At 36.0% G+C, this 17,106-nt stretch overlaps 1 protein-coding gene across 4 annotated transcripts in view; it reads left to right on the top strand.

The window, feature by feature from the left end:
- The window catches only part of grid2 (glutamate receptor, ionotropic, delta 2), a 448,080-nt gene that overhangs the window by 380,909 nt on the left and 50,065 nt on the right, over positions 1–17,106 (top strand). For all 4 annotated transcript variants that reach the window (XM_008418414.2, XM_008418415.2, XM_008418417.2 and 1 more), the window contains one exon: positions 240–435. In XM_008418414.2, the coding sequence (XP_008416636.1) occupies positions 240–435 (196 nt within the window). The remainder of the gene's footprint in view (positions 1–239; positions 436–17,106) is intronic.

The raw sequence follows: 17,106 nt of genomic DNA, 5'->3' as shown, positions 1-17,106 counted from the left end.
TATTGGCCATAATGCTTTAATTTAAACGTTGTTGCAACTAAAATTATAATTATATATCCATGCTTGCCCAGATTCATCAGTTTTGACAACTTCTGTGGCTGCTGTGTCTAAACCTTAAAAGGTTCATCCATACGGTGGGATGTTGTCTGAGATCTAACCACAGGGATGGGCCTCACACTGCTTGCAGTAGAGAAATGGACCGACTGATTCAATGATCTTTTTTGTTTTGTTTCCTTTAGGTCTCTGCAGGACTTATCAAAGCAGACTGAACTGCCATACGGGACAGTCCTGGACTCTGCAGTATATGATCAGGTGCGCTCAAAGGCTATGAACCCCTTTGAGAGAGATCCCATGTACTCCCAGATGTGGCGGATGATTAATCGGACTGGAGGAGCAGATAATAACGTTGAGGAGTCGAGGGAAGGCATTCGCAAGGTAGGCATATACCATTTTAAATTTGTTCTGAGTTTCAAATGAAAGATCTTTGACATATGTAAAATCGCAGTTGTTATTAACATAAATATTGGAGTCAAAAGGCTGATAAATTTCAATAAATGGGACCAGGTGCAAAGAGGAAGCAACATTACTGGAGTTATTTATTACTCAGTGCAAGGCATTCATATTCAGGCTAGAATCTGCTGGCATTTGATCACATAATTTCTGAAGACATGCATAATTTGTTTGTACTGTGGAAAAAGCCTGAAGAGCAGCCTCAGACCTCTTAATGTTCATTATAATAGTTATTTATTGCAGGTTTCTGATTTTGAAATCTTTCTTCTGAACACTTTTTTTTTGCATTTAAGATAATGAATAGATTCAAAATACAAACTGAGATACAAAAAATACCAGCAAATAGTTTTTTATGTTGTACCGTAATATGAAAAGACATACGATGTAATTAGAAAAAGGGTATTTTTAAGTAAATGTATGCATTCTTTCAAAACTTCCACATGTATTTTTTTCTTATGCTACCTTATGCAAATACGTAGCATAAGGTAGCATTATGCCCACTATTGTTTGTCACAATAAGTTAACTGTAAAATTTAGGCTACGGTACGTTTAACCATTTTATGTCTTGCATTGCTTATTGTTGCTCTTACTGTATGTTAAATATACAAAGGGTTTCATATGCATTCCGTAGTGAGCAGTATGCTTATAATCTATACAGATTAACCTCTGTCCTCTTTCTAAAAGCCTGTATTGCTGTAGGGTCATCGCTGTGGATGAGAAGAGATCCGTGTAAATGATGTTAACGATGCACATATAGCATTTGCAATGCTTAATTCCCTTGGTAATTACCCAGCCGCAGAAACACCTGACTACTGCATCTTATTTACATGGCTGGAGCTTGCTGTTTATGTACTTCAGCCTGAACATTCAATATCTCCTCCCCCTTTGGAATATATTAGACCTCATGTTAAGACAACACAGGGAGAGGTGAGAGGAGTGGTTAAAGGGCAACATGGTGGTTTCACTGTTGGGGAGTATATTTTGCGCCTCTCTCCCCACTTCCCCATTTCTCCTCCTCCAGAGAAACAAAAACAGACACACACACACACACCCCCACACGCGCACACGCACACACACACACACACACACACACACACATAAGAATCCAACAGCAATATATTTTCCGTAAATATTGCTTATAAATGGTGAGATTTATTGAAGGCATAGACCTGTTTGATAATTTTCCAATTCTTTTACGCTCACTACATTTATTATCTTAGGTGCCAGACTTCAACATCTATTAGAAAACACTTGCAGTGATCAATTAATCTGCCTCTGTAGCCTCATAAATACAAAAGGTTTGTACAGATTCTATAGTTAATTTATGTATTACAACTTGGCAGCTTGCACTTTGAAGATGCCTGTTGTTACACTCCTGGTACCAGGTGTATGGTACACAGCCTCTGGGTTTGTATGCTTTAGCATATTAATAATCTATTTTGACAAGTTAATAACTTTTAAAACATAAATATGGTTTCTTTCACAGCAGAACCTACCTAATGGGTAAGTAGGTAGTAGGTAAGTTCTGCTGTGAAAGAGTTCTGTGTCTTTACCTTCTTCTGAACTGTCCGAAATGTTACATTACTTGTTTTTCTACCTGAAACACCTTTTCAGGTGTATGCAGTATACAGGTCGAAGTGTGGTTTGTTTTAGTCTTCAACTGTAGTGGCTATTTGGTGAAAATAGAAGCCTATGACTCGAGTTCCCCACAGGTAAACTACACAAAAATTAAACTTTGTATTGTTTTGTACCAATTTCCAGGGAGGAATAAACCATCTTGCTTCTGTAAATCATTTAGTATTTACAGTTGAAGACAAGCTATACAACAGTAACATCCAGTGGGGAATCCAAGTCATTTTGATGTCTGGATGTTTTCTATTGCTCTGCTCATTTTGCCATGTTTGATCTGCATTTAAATGAGCAAACAAAAAAATTGAGTTTCAAAGTGACTTTTTTTTCTCTCATGTTTTCAAAAGGTTACAGCAATTTAGAATTGTCTGCATTGAAGTAAAATTGAAAGCGCTTTTGTAAATAATGTCAGCATATTGCACACATCACAATAGCCTGACTCCCCAGATGCTTTTGTGTGTAACCTGACTCACTGTAAACACAAATGCTTTCCATCTTCCTACACCTAAAACGGGCTTTTAGATAGAGATGCACAGGTACACCAACCAGAGAATAGAATCAACCAGTTTTCCCATTCATTGCTCTGATTTGTGAGTGACGCATCAAACACAAACAAAATTTTATTTATTTGTTTTTTATTATTTATTAAATGGATCCACGTCGAGCATAAATGGCCATAATCAAGTAATTTTCTGTTGCAATCAAAACTACATTGTTTAAAGAACTTGTTGAACCGTCTTGTCTTTTATGTGGTACCTGCTTGCTAATACTAGTAATATCAAGAAGTAATTTATTTATTTTTTTAGTTTTATATAATTTATTTTTAACATCACTTTAATTTTGCTTTACTACTGATTGAAAATGTGACCCAAATGTTTTGGGCTGAAATCATTGGTGGTCGCTTCACTGCTGCGAAACTTTCTAAGAATCAACTGCTACATAAGTAACTGTCCTTTTGGGTGGGTGGTTCTTTCATTAGCAACTAAGACTGAATTTCCTATGAGTAAGAGTTGGAAATGAAGCTTAGCTTCCAGTAAGAGCAGAGCCAGAGAAGGTAAACCAGACTACAGGAAAAAGGATCTTTGCTTTATTCATTACAGTATTTCTAATTTCCTTTTTCCACTGCCACTCATTTTCTTCACAGCTGAATATTTTACAGACGTCTGTTACTTGTGCTACTGTTTGACACAGCTCTTATTTCTTCCACTTGACCCCCATTTTTTACTCCACCCTTTTCTCTTCTGCTTTTCTTTAGACTTTCGTTTTCAGCACCATCCTTTGTATCTTTAGCAGCCTATTATGCATCCACATTTCGTTAAAGGCTACAGAGTGCACTCTAGTGGTTCACTAATTCATGTCCTAACTGCAGTACCACAAGGGTTTTTTTTTTTTTGCTTTCCTTTTTGCTACAGCATTACTGTCAGGGACAGTGTTGTTATTATAATTGTATGTTCAGAGCTCCAGTAAATACAGAAGTTAAAACATGTCATTTACACGACTCACAGACACAAAGATTTTCTGTCTTCTGTTACAAACAAAAGATTTTCAGATTTTCAAAATGGTGCCTTTTAATCTGTTAGGATCTAGTTTTGTTAAAAAAAAAAAAAAGAAAAAAAAACAATTGAAAAGCACTGTACAGTGTCTGCAATTCTTTTCAAGCCGTAGGCTTTTTCGGAAGCCATTCTGTTATTAACCAACACAATAACGGACATCAGTCTCAATTTGCTATATCTGGATGTGTTTGTCTTCATCAATATAGTCCCCGTGCTGTATTTGATTCCTGTGAGATTACATATTTTTCCTTTTAGCGTAGTTTCCTTCCTTCTCAGCCTCTCTTCTCTCAGCTGCCTCTTGTTCTTTCAGGCTTTTTCTCTTTCGCAATAAACCTCTTACTCCTCTTTGTCACTGGTCTCCAATGCACACTATAGATTTTCTCCCTTTTAGGTTTTGGTCCCCTGCAGTAAAGTTATATTATGCCAAAACTGGTCGGTGTCTGAGATGTTGGGAGAATTGAAGACGCACTGATATGTATCCACACATAGTAACAAACACGCATGCACACTTGTATGTATTTCACATCTAGGAAAACGCAATCATCACTATACCCAAAAATGTAGAGTTGGCACTCTGGACCAGGTAAGTGCTGCAGTTTGCATCCTGCTACAGGATTATATGTCTTTTACATTTCAGTCTGTGATCAAAGCGTTCATTAAAAAGGCATTGTCATTAAGATATTGCCGTTAAGACTTTATGGTATATGATATCAAAAGAATACTGATTATTAATCGATTGGTCAGGGACAGAATTGCCCAGTTTTCCTTAATAGGCTATAATCAGTGGTTTGTAGGTTAATTAATGTCTTTTTTTTTTTTTTTTTTATTAAATGTATTAAAATTAGTTCCCATCACTTTTAGTCTCTAAACAAATCAACCAACTTTCTAGTGAATATAAAGTCCAAATCTGACTTTTTAACCCAAAATAGCTGCTTCTTTCAAAATATCCTCAGTGGACCACACTGTCAGCCACAACAACTTCTAATTCCATGCTGAGGGATCATGTTTTCATAACCGTGGGGTGTTATTTACATGAAAATGTTCGCCGTTCAATAGATGTGAAATTACTTTTCACAATTCAATCTTATTTTGCTTGTTTAGGTTTTCACATAGTTTTAACGCAGTCAAAAGTATAATGTATCGTTAGTCATAGCAATAAAAATTGGTTAATACATTTAACGGAATATCAAACTATCTGGTGTAAATTCCTGCTAGATTTTTGTTTTGGTTTTCGCCTTGTTCTGATTGTAAGATAAAAGACACCCAGGAGATCTCCCAGTCTGAGTTAGAACTGAAGGTCTTCCAGTGTGAGTGACCTTTCCACCAGAATAACATCTGCTGTGCCCAGATTTAATCATGCAAACTAGAAGAAGACTATGTGAGCCTACAGTGATTGAGCCAGCAGTCCAATTCTTCCAAACGTTCCTCTGTGAATTTATCCTAGATATCACAACTCTGTTAAACTCTGGTCTCTGCTCCTTTTGATAAGTTATCAGCTCAGATAATTTATAACATTAAATTTATTTTATATTAAACCTCCTCATTAAGCCATCATTAAGGAATTTTCCAGGTTAGTTCACTCAGTACCTTTAATAGCCTTGTGTTTATTTCTTTTCACCTTACTAAATCCTTTTTAAAAAATCCTGTGATTACGAATTAAAATGACTTCTTTTTTACAATAATGACCAGTTCCTTGTGCTTTTTCTTGTAAACCGAGATGATATTCAACTCGTTTTAAGTTGATCTTAATCTGAAACATATCCGTGTTTCTTCAAATCTGTAATTCAGGCATAATCTCGTCATTTTACCAAAAATGTAAAAATATTCCAATCACTTATGCTCCTAAAGGCACGAACCTAAACCAACACATACACTCTGACAATAAATGTACTAATAGAAAATGAGACTTTTCAGAACAGCAGACTAAATGAAATGTCAGTTCCTTTGCATGCATCATTGAGAAACTTATCATATGATACTTTGTTTTTCTCCTTTAATTGTAGTTTTATAGTAGGCATCATAGTTTATGTAACACTGAGCGCTGTAGGAAAACAAAAGTAGATTTGTAGTGTTCTTCATGCATAATTTCAACTGATGCATACAGTTAAATGTGAAGCTTTCAATTTGAGGAGCTTTTATGTCATAATGTTGTGATACTCTTGTATGTGTACACAATCACTCATCTTTCCTTTTGCATACACACACAGCACTAAACCCTTGATATATTCTGTACCTTAGTTCTTTTTCATGCACACAGTTGACTTGGTAGATGTAAATGTAGTGCATGACAGCTGCTCTTCATCAGGCTTTAAGAGTCTCTAATGACTGCTGTGGGATTTTAGTCTTGAGTGAATTGTTGGTTTAGGTAATTTTTCATCTCTGTGACTTTTTGCTCCTCTACTTCCTTCCACTTTAGAAAATATATCTTTCAGAGTTTGGGTTATAAGCACACTCAATCTTTTATTTGTACCAGCCGCTAGAAAAGCAATTCATGACCAAAACATTTTCTTTGTCAGTGTCGTGGCTTGAGAAGATGCAATTAAAACGTTATGGTTAATGGCTGAGACTTGCTGCAAGCCCATGATTACATCTCTAAAGCCAAACCTCACAAAAACAAAATAAATTGTTTTTTAAAAAAATGTGACACAACCATGAACAAGTCTATCCGGGGGGCTTTCCAATGATGTCAAACGCATGGAAATTTGCCAACTTATTCGTACATTTATCATAACGCGTTACAAATGTAAACAGAGTCTTATTATTAGGAAACTTTAAGAGTGTGTGGATACAACACAAGCAAATGTCTACTGTCACTACATACCTGTCCAGGAGATGTGAATGTTGCAAGTTAATAACCTTGATACAATCTGCTCGGTTTCTTGGATTTAAAAAAATTGTTTAAACTATTTTTAATTATGAACTGAACTAATATACTGTTTGATAAGTAGGATAAATTGAAATGTATGTATGTCTGAATTAAGATTACTTTTTCGTAAAGCTCCTTCAGTTGATGTGTTGTCAATTGGATTTATATAAATAAACTAAATCGAATTGATACTTGTGTAACAAGAACCTGTGGCACAGTCTTGCTAAAATGAAAAATAAGGCGCCCAAAGCATATATTTACTCTGTCTGAGCCAAGAAAAATCAGCAGTTAATTGTAATTACTATGATGTAACCTTGATATAGTGATTGAGAGCCTGCACATTTGATATGCACCTATTTAATACACCTCTATTTCAAGACCAGAAATTTCACAGCGCTATTTTAATGATGTAAGACGCTGGAGAAAGTATGCTTGTAAGAATCCAAAAGGGGAGCATTAACAATTTTATTTAGGAATTTGAAATCCTTTGAAGGTGATAGACACAGAAAAAAAAAGAATCTGCACCGAAATTTTCTGTAAAATCTACAAACAACATTCTTATTTTTTCTAAAATATTCAGAGTTCAATATTATGTATCATCCTGGATTTATTATTTCACCTCTTCTTCATATGGTTGTAAAAACGGAGCATAAAGCTGTTTAATGTAATGACTTTAGTGATGTTGATGAAGATCAGTAAAATTGCTCTGCCACATAGAGATCCTGGTAAATCTACCAAAGGTTGTTTTAAGTCCTCAGCCCTGGATATGGTGATCATGGCACTCTAGAGGACAATTGAGACAAAGCAGAAGCAAGTAGAAGTTGATATGGGCAGTGAACGAGTGCTCAGGGAGTAGAAAGAGGAAAATTGGAATTTTTAGGATGGTCGAAAAGAGAGTTTGAGGGCAGCGAGCAGCTAAAAGGGGTGCAGAGATTGCAGGCTTCGCTGTAAATAGGTGAAGAAGGGCTACAAAGAGGTGCAAGGAGAAAAAAAGAATGGATATAGATGCACAAAGAATATGTACACCAAGGGCCTAGGTGGAGTTAACTGAGGTGAAAGAAATGTGAGAAAAGACTGAGAAAGGAGGTGCCAGTGGGAATCTTAATGACAGATTTCACCTCTTGGGGGAGTTGTTGTTGACAGTAATTTCTTTGTTTTCACCCCTGAAAGGTATACATAGGTAATTTCTTTTTTCAGATAAGATCTCAATAGACTCATTTACTCAGAATAGTGTTTGTAACTGATGAAAAAAATCTAACAGTTAATTTGGTGTATTTTTGAATTGCATGGCTTCACAACAGCAGAGTAACAAGAACACACAGGAAGTTTCAGAGAGGTAATTATCTGACTTTCACAAGCAGACTAAGCCTAGTAAGCCCTAACTTTATGTAAAAGTTAGGATGTGTGTTTATATTTTAGGCTGTGTGTGACTTTGAACTTTCAGGAATTAAAAAGAACCCACAACTTGTAAAGCCCACTTCTTGCTTTTTTTTCCCTATTTCTTAAAGTCACATGGTGTGTCATCACTGCAGGCTAAAAAAATAATGATTCTAAGTCATTACAAGCCCAACAGTAATGTCAGATTCATGCCCTTGATCAGAGTGTAAAGAATGCCTGCCTGCAACTGTGCTTCATTAACAGGGGACTAAATTATGTTTTAATATTATGATTATTAGTTAAGTAGCCTGTAGTCATTGGCTTCCTGTTCAGCACTTGGTGAACAAACAATGCCGTTTGAACAAATGATAAGAATGAATGTTAAACTTAGTCCAGTATCCTCCCGATATAATTTTTATAGGTGCAGCTCTGTGTGAGGGATGCAGGCATTTGTCGGCGGAAAGCTCCACTCACAGTGGCCGGTCTTAACATGGCTTATCCGTTCAAACCAAAGGCAACAATGGATCTGTAGGCAGCATGGCTCTCTGACTGTGTATGTGTTTGTGTCAGTGTCACTATTCTTAGAGGACCTCCTGCCAAGCAGTTATTGGTCAGGGAGTTGCCAAGGTTACTGAGCAGGGTGGCCCAGCTGAGCTATGGTGACAGATCTCAGCATTTATGACTTCTCTCCCTCTCTGTTTGAAAGTGTGGGGTTGACTTGTCATGAGCTATGCTTTCAGGTCTCAGGGCTGCCTTTAGCTATGTGACATGTATCTTTTCCAATGAGCCTGATGAAATGCACTTTCCTTACTCTTCTTCCTCTTCTCACCCCATTGTCTTTCTGTCTTCTTTTGTCCTTCCAGTCCTTTTTTCTGCTGATGTTGCTTGAGCTTCTAAATTCATGGACAGCACTGCTAGAATTTTGTGTGTGAGCCGGTATGATGACATTCTGCAAGTTTCATAATGGATGGAGCAAAAACTAATTTCATTTTAGTAAAAAAAAAAAAAAAAAGCCACATCCATGGGCTTGTCATGTATTACACTGGATTTAAGTAAAAACTCTGCAGTAGCATAAAGCTGATGATATATATCTGTCACTGCACATCGGTTTGATGGCTGCAATATCCTCTTTAATAACCTAGCATCTGCTAAGACCAGAAAATGCCATTTTGGCTGCTGGGTTCTTTCATTTTGTATTTTCTTGTGCAAAGTAGTGCAAATCACCCTGACAGGAAAAAGAGAAAGCTTCTTTCCTGCAGAGCCTGATAGCTCATTAGGATTCACCGCGACAAGCCCAAACAGCAAACATATTTCCCTGCTGTTACAATTCTGTGGCTGTGTGATGACAGCATTTCGGTGTTGAGACATAGATTCGGAGCGAGCAAATGATAAGAGAAATTCAGAGGAAGGATATTGGAAGTGAATTACTCTCAGTACAAAAAGAAGAAGTGGTGACGATGGCAATATTTCAGTGTGGCTCAGAAGGTAAGGATTCATCCTGTAACTAGGTTCGAACCGCCGCTCTGTCCATCTCAGTCGTTGCGTCCTTGGACAAGATACTTGACCTGACTTACCTGATGGTGGTGACGCTGATTGTTTGACAGCCTCGCTTATGTCAATCTGCGCCAGGACAACTGAGGGGACATTGTAGCTCACCGCCATCAGGGTATGAGTGGGTTAACGACTGAAGCGAAGTGTGAAGCACTTTAAAAAAGTAGAAATCATGTCTCAGGGGTATAGATTGTTTAAATTTTAGAATGTTCACAAGAGATCTGCTAAACTAGGGTGGAAGGAATATATTTTTAAAAAGTTGCGGGTTCTTCAAAAAAAAAATAGCAGTTTGCATTAGAATGGCTCCATGAGAACTAATTTTCTAAAAGAGCATGTTTTCATCTTAGTTTTGCCAACTGAGACCCCTGTTACATGCTGAACAAACCATTGCTACTTCAAAATGCACCTTAGTTTTGTTAGTGTAAAAAGGGAAGACAGTGTTTACTTTAACAACAAAAATGGACCCAAGATGAAAAAGATAAAAATTCCATTATCTATTTCTAACTACATTTTCTCATTCTGTATCTTGTAATGAAGCCGAATTGGTTTTTTTATCTATTTCGTCCTCATATGCCAACGGAGGCTGGAGCCATCTACACATTTTTGCACTCAGTGCTGCTTTCCCTGCCTCTCCCTGTCACCTATAACGGCGCCTTTCTCATGGAGTCTGTTTTTTTCCTCATCTTGTTTGCTCCGTGCTGTACTTGTTGCTTCTGTTAATAATTACAGGCACAGATATGGAAACGAAAAACAGTGAAGACCTGAATCAGGAATTTTCTTTCTGTGTCTGAAAACCTTCACCTCTTTCTCTAATATTGTAAGATAATTTACATTTGCAAAGACATAGACCATTTTTTTATATAACCGTGTTAGCATAAAAAATTAAATGTCAGAAATATTAAAATTCAGTTGCCACAAATTTCCTTTCATTTAATTAATATGTGACAAGCAGGGGCTTGTGTGTGTGGTTTATTTGTGTGTGTCGAATGCCCAAATGTGTGTTTACCTTCTCCATTTTTGCAACGCCTTTAGTTTAGATCAGAGCTATTAAACTTTTATATTAATCGCTAACAAACTTTCTGCATGACCTCACTGGGTTTTTGGATCATTTAGCATTTTAAAGCGGACGCTACACCAGGAACTGTACATGGCTGGTCTGTGTGGATGCCATCTCAGACTCATTTTGCCAAGAGTTAAACAAACACACGCCTGACTGATGCAAAATCCCGGCAGATATATTTTAAGATGACTGGTGACTCAAAATTGCCTGTAGAAATGAGAATAAGCAAGATGTGTTTTCAGCCTCTGTTGTAGACCTTTACTGAACTCTTGCATATCAAGATCCAGCCTGCTGGTCAAATCTCTTCAGAATACATCAAAAGCACAATTTAGTTTTTACTTAAGAAAGTTAGCAGTGTTTTGTTTCTCAGTTTCAAGAAGGAATATCTTCTTACCACAAAGAAAAATCAGTAATAATAGTGTACAGTTCTAAAATGCCCCCAACGTTAATCCAATTAAAAATGGATTGCCTACACTTGAAAGTCAGGCCTTTGCCATTAACCTAATCTACAAGTTTGAGAAGAAGACTGGTAAAAACTTTGTGATGGCTTTAAACATGTGCTATTGATGTAAAACTTGTAAGAAACATTCCACTTAAAATAAACGAGGGTGCATTAGCATTTACACACTAAGTACGTAATTATTAACTTGTCAGAATTAGCTCTCTGCACATGCTTAATTAAGCAAGCTAAACTTTACATCCATGTGCAACTGTATGTTGACTTTCTAATTCCATGAAGACCTGTGTTACATAACATGAGTAGGCAGCAGAAGTTGACAGCTTCTATTGAAATGTACAAGCTGCATGCTGAACTGCTGTGCTGGAGTCAGTGTGTGTACACATGTTGCTGAACTTTCAGCTATTGCTTCCACAGCCCTTCTGTACAATGTTGCTTTGAGAAACACCCATTTTGTCAGGATTGTGTAAATCATAGTTAGTGTGATTCAACATGCAAGGACTAGAAGCTTCAGATCGTTATGAAAGACTGTTGCAATTTTTTGTGTGTTGTTCTCTGAGGAAGAAGGGAAAACACTGAAGAAGCTTTCAATTGTTCTAACTTACTGTAGCGTCATGAATTCATCTTTCAGTGTCTTCAAAAATGAATGCCGCAATTATGTCATAATTCCATGCAAATGTATTAAATTATACATTTAATGCCGAAGCCAGTTTTTGCTTTTTGAATTTGTATAGTTTCTATTATGAGTTGAATGTTGTGAAAAATGTTGAAGCTTTATTTGATGATAGCTGTTTTTCTAAAGCTTACTATAGGGACCAAAAATATTCAAATGGAAGGTGGTACATGATTTGGCTGGAGAGCAATAAATATAGCAAGTTTGTTGAAGAATTAACAAAGCAGGGAAAATATCCTGCTGCTGCTGTGAAGCTAGTTTTCATACCAGGGAGAGAATATTGCAGTTTCTTGGTGATGGCGGAGAACATGGCACACTTCATTTGCACTAAGCTGTAGAAAATAAAAGGTTGTCCACTTTGAGTGAAAATTTAGAGTGATTTGGCTTTATTTGGTTTTCTTTTTAATATGTAGTTGTCTGTTTAGAGGTTCAGAGTGTAAAACATATAAGTGAATACCCTCAATAAAGAGATCAATAAACAGCTTTATGAATAAACAGCTTTATGTACTTTATGACGCTCTTCGCACACACAATAGGACAAATCACCTTGATATTCTAGAGATGAGGAAAAAAGGAAATAATAATAATAATAACTGGTATTATTATTATTATTGCTTCTCCTGGCCTGCTTACAGTAGTATATATAGTATATTGTAGTATATCTTGTTACAGCTGACATGTTGTGTCTTATCCTTACCCCGTCTACAACCAATTCTACTTGCCGTTGCATCTGTGCCCTTCTTTGCATCTTCTACCTACATTTCCCCTGACTTTCTTGCTCTCCCCTATTAAGCTTACATTGCAAGCCTAAAGATTCTGTTCTCGATTCTTTCATTCCTGGCTTTTTTTTTCTCTGCCCCTTTCAGTTTCTGTTGGTTGTTCCTTGCATTCTGTCAACACATTCAACACTAACACACTGCTGCAGGGTGTTTTCACTTCACTCCTTTACTTTTTTAATCTTTCTCTTTATCACCTTTGTTTCTCCAATCACACTCTTTCTTTGGTCCTCTCATTCTCATGCAACTCACTGGGCAGCCACACTCTGGGTTTTTATCTCTTTCTGTGGGAAAAGAGGCAGCTTGGTGCCAGCAGCTAATGGACTTTTGGAGAACTCAGACACCCATACATCACAGTCTGGAGAGTGAGTCAGAAAAGGAAGAGGGATTTGGAAAAAAGCCAAAAGAATGCTGATGGAGAGAGGGAAAGCACAAACAAGAAACAAATGTTAGCAACACAAAAAAAAAAGAAAAACAAATATACCTATACGTACACGGTGCCTGGAATAATATGATACTGTGTCAATATAATACATTTTTTATTTTTAGCTTAAGGTAATGATTTGCAACTAAAACTAATGATTTCTTAAAGGGTTACTATAATGTAAAATTGACTTTTTTTGAGCTTTGCATCATCTTTTGATGTTATTCCCTCATCAAAAACATATCTGGACCGTGATTGTTTCATGCATGTTTGAGAAATCTTTTAATCTGTTGTGGCAACCATTCAGCTGTGCAAAACGCCTGAGGGGACCGAGGCGCAGCGCCTCCTCTTTTTCTCCTCAGAGCTGCAGTTTCCAAGCTACGAGCTCCCGCCTCACAGAGCGCGACTCCCCCACTCAGCTCCTTCAGACTAGCCAGCAGCATTTGGCAAACACCTGGTGGAACTGCACATGTGCTGTGCTCAACATATGAGCTACTTCTTAGTTCAATTCTGATAAATGGAGGTGTGATGTTGAGAAGACTTCCTGAGTTTCAGAAAGGGCAGGAGTTTTTAAAGGCTTCAAATTATGAAGTCAAACTTTCTTTTGAATTTTAATGCATTATTATTAATAAATTCTAATCTGTCCAATGTAACAGAAAATGTTTGCAATTATTCTCAACTGCACTCAAACATGAAAATTAAGTTCTTTCAATACTGAAATATTTTTGAAAGCACATTTTTGAAAGTACTTTAAGTAATAATTTGACCAGGCTACTTTACTTTTAGTAAAGTCTAGCATTTATGCTGACTTTAAATAATGTATCATGTTTTAAAGAATGTGTACTGTTGAGGGTTTTTTTTCTTTTTTCTTTTCTCTTAAAACTTAATTCACAATTGTTGCAGGAAGAGTTAGCAAGAGATATATAACTCTGACCCTTTCAAACACACTGTCACCTAACTCACTCTGTGACCATCTGGAGCTTTTTATGGTAGAAAGGGATATTTTATAGATCATGAAGACTTATTTTTTTGTCTGCAGACATCAAAGTACCAGTAGATGTGCAACCAACCAATTCTGCACCTGTGAAGCCTTGGGGCTTAGCAAAATGAGCTAATTCAGCAGGATCGAGCAGACTAATAATAATAATAAAAAAACCTTATTCATCTTCAAATTACTAGAGTAAATGATTCCTCCCAGTAATTTCTACAGCATTGGGTCTGTTGTCTGAGGCTGCTGTGGCTGTTTCTCCTTCTATGTTCCATGTATCAGAAAGACCAGTTTCTTCAATCTTTCCATATGTATTTTTATTACTTATTGACTGATGTATAAGATGGGCATTAGCACTAATAAGTACAGTTCAAAACAGATGCATAAATAAAGTTTTTCAAAGACAAACTTTTTTCCACACTGATGTACATTAAATAGAGTTAGCCTTTGATTTATCCAGTTAGAATGATGAGAAGGTGGTTACCAGGCGTGCAGTTGGTATCGCTGTTCTCTTGCAACAAGAAGGTCCTGGGTTTGAATCTTGCTTTGAGTTCACAAGTATTTCTCCGAGTACTCGAACTTGCTTAAATTAAATCATTAGATTAATTAAAGTAAATCAGCACCTTGTGAGGCGATTTGAGTTTTGGATTAAACACTGAGACACATTTATGTCCCTGGTTATCTAGTTTCTGAATTTGCTGGTCCTTTGCAGCTACAGAAATAATAAACCACAGTACACTTATGGTTTACAAGACTGTTACCTTTCACAGGCCAATGTCAACATTAACATTAAGTAAAATAGATCAACTAAAACTAAAAAATAACACTCAAACATCAGCAAAAATCAGACAAAAAGACCAATCCAGGAGATTTAGAAACACTAGCTGTTTATTAATTTTGTGTGAGTGTCACTCAAATGCAGTTTAATATGTCAACATGTCAGTTGCCCTGCACAATTCAGCAAAAATACTAGTGATTTCTTGTCCTCTGCCAGCTCTTTTGATATGAATCAGTCATGTTAATTTACTTGTATTTTCAGATCGTAGAGGTTAAAAACTCTCCTGACCCTGAAATCACTGTGAGATGAAAAAAGAGTTGTTGATAAAAAGCTACTCTGTTTAATTAAAATAGGGAGACGATTTCCCGGTTGATCCAGACAAAACCTAAAAATAGAAACCTGAAATAGTTCTTTATACATATATTCTAACCTTTGTACTGTTTCTTTGTGTTCTTATTAATTTATTGCTTTCATATAATAATTTGCACAGGTTTTGTTTTTTAACCAATTACTCACTGCGGATATGCAGGCTATTGGACACTGCTCTCAGACCATTTGGCACCAGATCTTATCTTTGAAACAATTCATAATGAAATTCTTTTAGGATGCCTGGCAATAGTACAGTGGTAAGTTCAAGGCAAATATAATCCGCCTCTTGCATTTTCAAAACGACTCTGGCTTTGTTCAAACTGGAAAAAGGACTTACAGGATAATGTCTGAATACTTTAGTCTGCAGAATGTCACAAAATGAAGCTCTAAAGTGTTTCGGATGCTTTTATGCATTTATAATCTTCCTGGTTCAAGGTTCCCTTGAGATGTTTGCGGATATTTATTTTCCATTTAAAGAAAAACTAGTTTAAACTCAACACCCACCAGGTATGTGTAAGCAGGATTTTTTTTTAATCAATGTTTCTTTGATATTTTTGTTTTATACCTTTCCTCTCTGTCAGTGTTTCAGATGTATCAACTTTTTTCTTTGACATCATGGACATTTAAGTGTCAAACATCTTCATGGTAAGGTTTTATTTAGAATTTGTTTTAACCTCAAACTGTGCAACAACTTCAGAATCAGATGTATCCATGTTGTAAAGGGCTAATTCATAATTTCCTGTATTGTTATTATTTTTAGCAGTAATAGAAGTACTAGTATTTTTTTTGCATCTGTATTACATAGACAAATACTGATTTGGTGAGCGTTCGATAAATACAGAAAATTTAAATCCCCTTTTCTTTTTAGTAATACCCCCCAAAATAATATAATGAAATAAAATAATAATAATATGTTATGACCATTATCTAATATTTATTTACAAAGTCATTTGTTTTCTAGAAATAAAGGACTCACATTCTTTTGCATTTTATCTGTGACACTGATATAATTGGTGTTGTCTCTTTATATGATTGGTGCTGGCCCTGAACTGACCTAATGCATCAATAATGGGCAAAAAATGTAATTCTGGGAACAAAAGATCTAAAGTTCCTAAAGACTCTGATCAACATATAAAAATAGAGTATACATAACTAATACTGTTTTCACAAATAAATGAAAGGTTTTATGTGGCTCATCTGGAAAAATATGTCCAGTTCAGATTTGATAAGTGTAGCTTCTTTAACATCATTACTGAGTCAGGGTGAACAGTCAGGTTTTTGCCCATTCCCCATAAACTGGACATTTAAAGAAGCAACAAGAAATTAATATGCAGAACAACTATAGGTCAGTTCTGTTACTTTGTTTATTAATATCGATTTTTTTTTTGTGTGTGTATTTTGATTGATCGTTCTGTCCATAGACTCCATCACTTAATGGCGGCGAATTAATATCAGAATCATGCTACCAGTTATTTTCTAAACAAATCAATATATTTCCTAGTTCTTTACCACTAAGAAATATATTCTTCAAATTACATACATCACAGGATTTTCCTAAATCTGTGTGAGATTACAGATCTATAATAAAGGATGAATGTAAGATTCTTTACAAATTTCCCCCATGCGTTCCAATAAATGCGGGGGGCGCTGAGTTTGCAGAACTAATTTGTAGGTAGAAAGGAATTTACTGTAAAACAAAAAAAGCTGTGAAATGGGAACTGTTACCACATTTCCCCCACAGCAGCAGAAACAATAAACTAAAGATGAGCTATATAAGGAACTGTCTGCTGTTACGACTTGGAAAAATCACTGGAAAATCTTCTGAAAAAATCCATACCAAATGTGGTGGATATTTATTTCTTTTCAAATAGGCCCCTTCTAAAATGTTTCCAGAATAATACAAGGCTGCATAGCCAGAGATTTTCTTTATTAGTATTATTATTATTATTATTATTATTATTATTATTATTATTATTATTATTATTGTTTCCTCTGTGGTTAAAAAAAAAAAAAAAAAGAAGGAAAAGGAGGATAACCAGTGTACAGAAATGTGTGTGCTGTCAAATGAAGTTGTCTCCCATGATGTCTGGTCTCA

This window comes from Poecilia reticulata, linkage group LG9, assembly GCF_000633615.1.
Source record: "Poecilia reticulata strain Guanapo linkage group LG9, Guppy_female_1.0+MT, whole genome shotgun sequence".
Lineage (NCBI taxonomy): Eukaryota > Metazoa > Chordata > Actinopteri > Cyprinodontiformes > Poeciliidae > Poecilia > Poecilia reticulata.
Note: the sequence above shows the minus strand (reverse complement) of the source record. Positions and strands in the feature narration are given on the sequence as shown.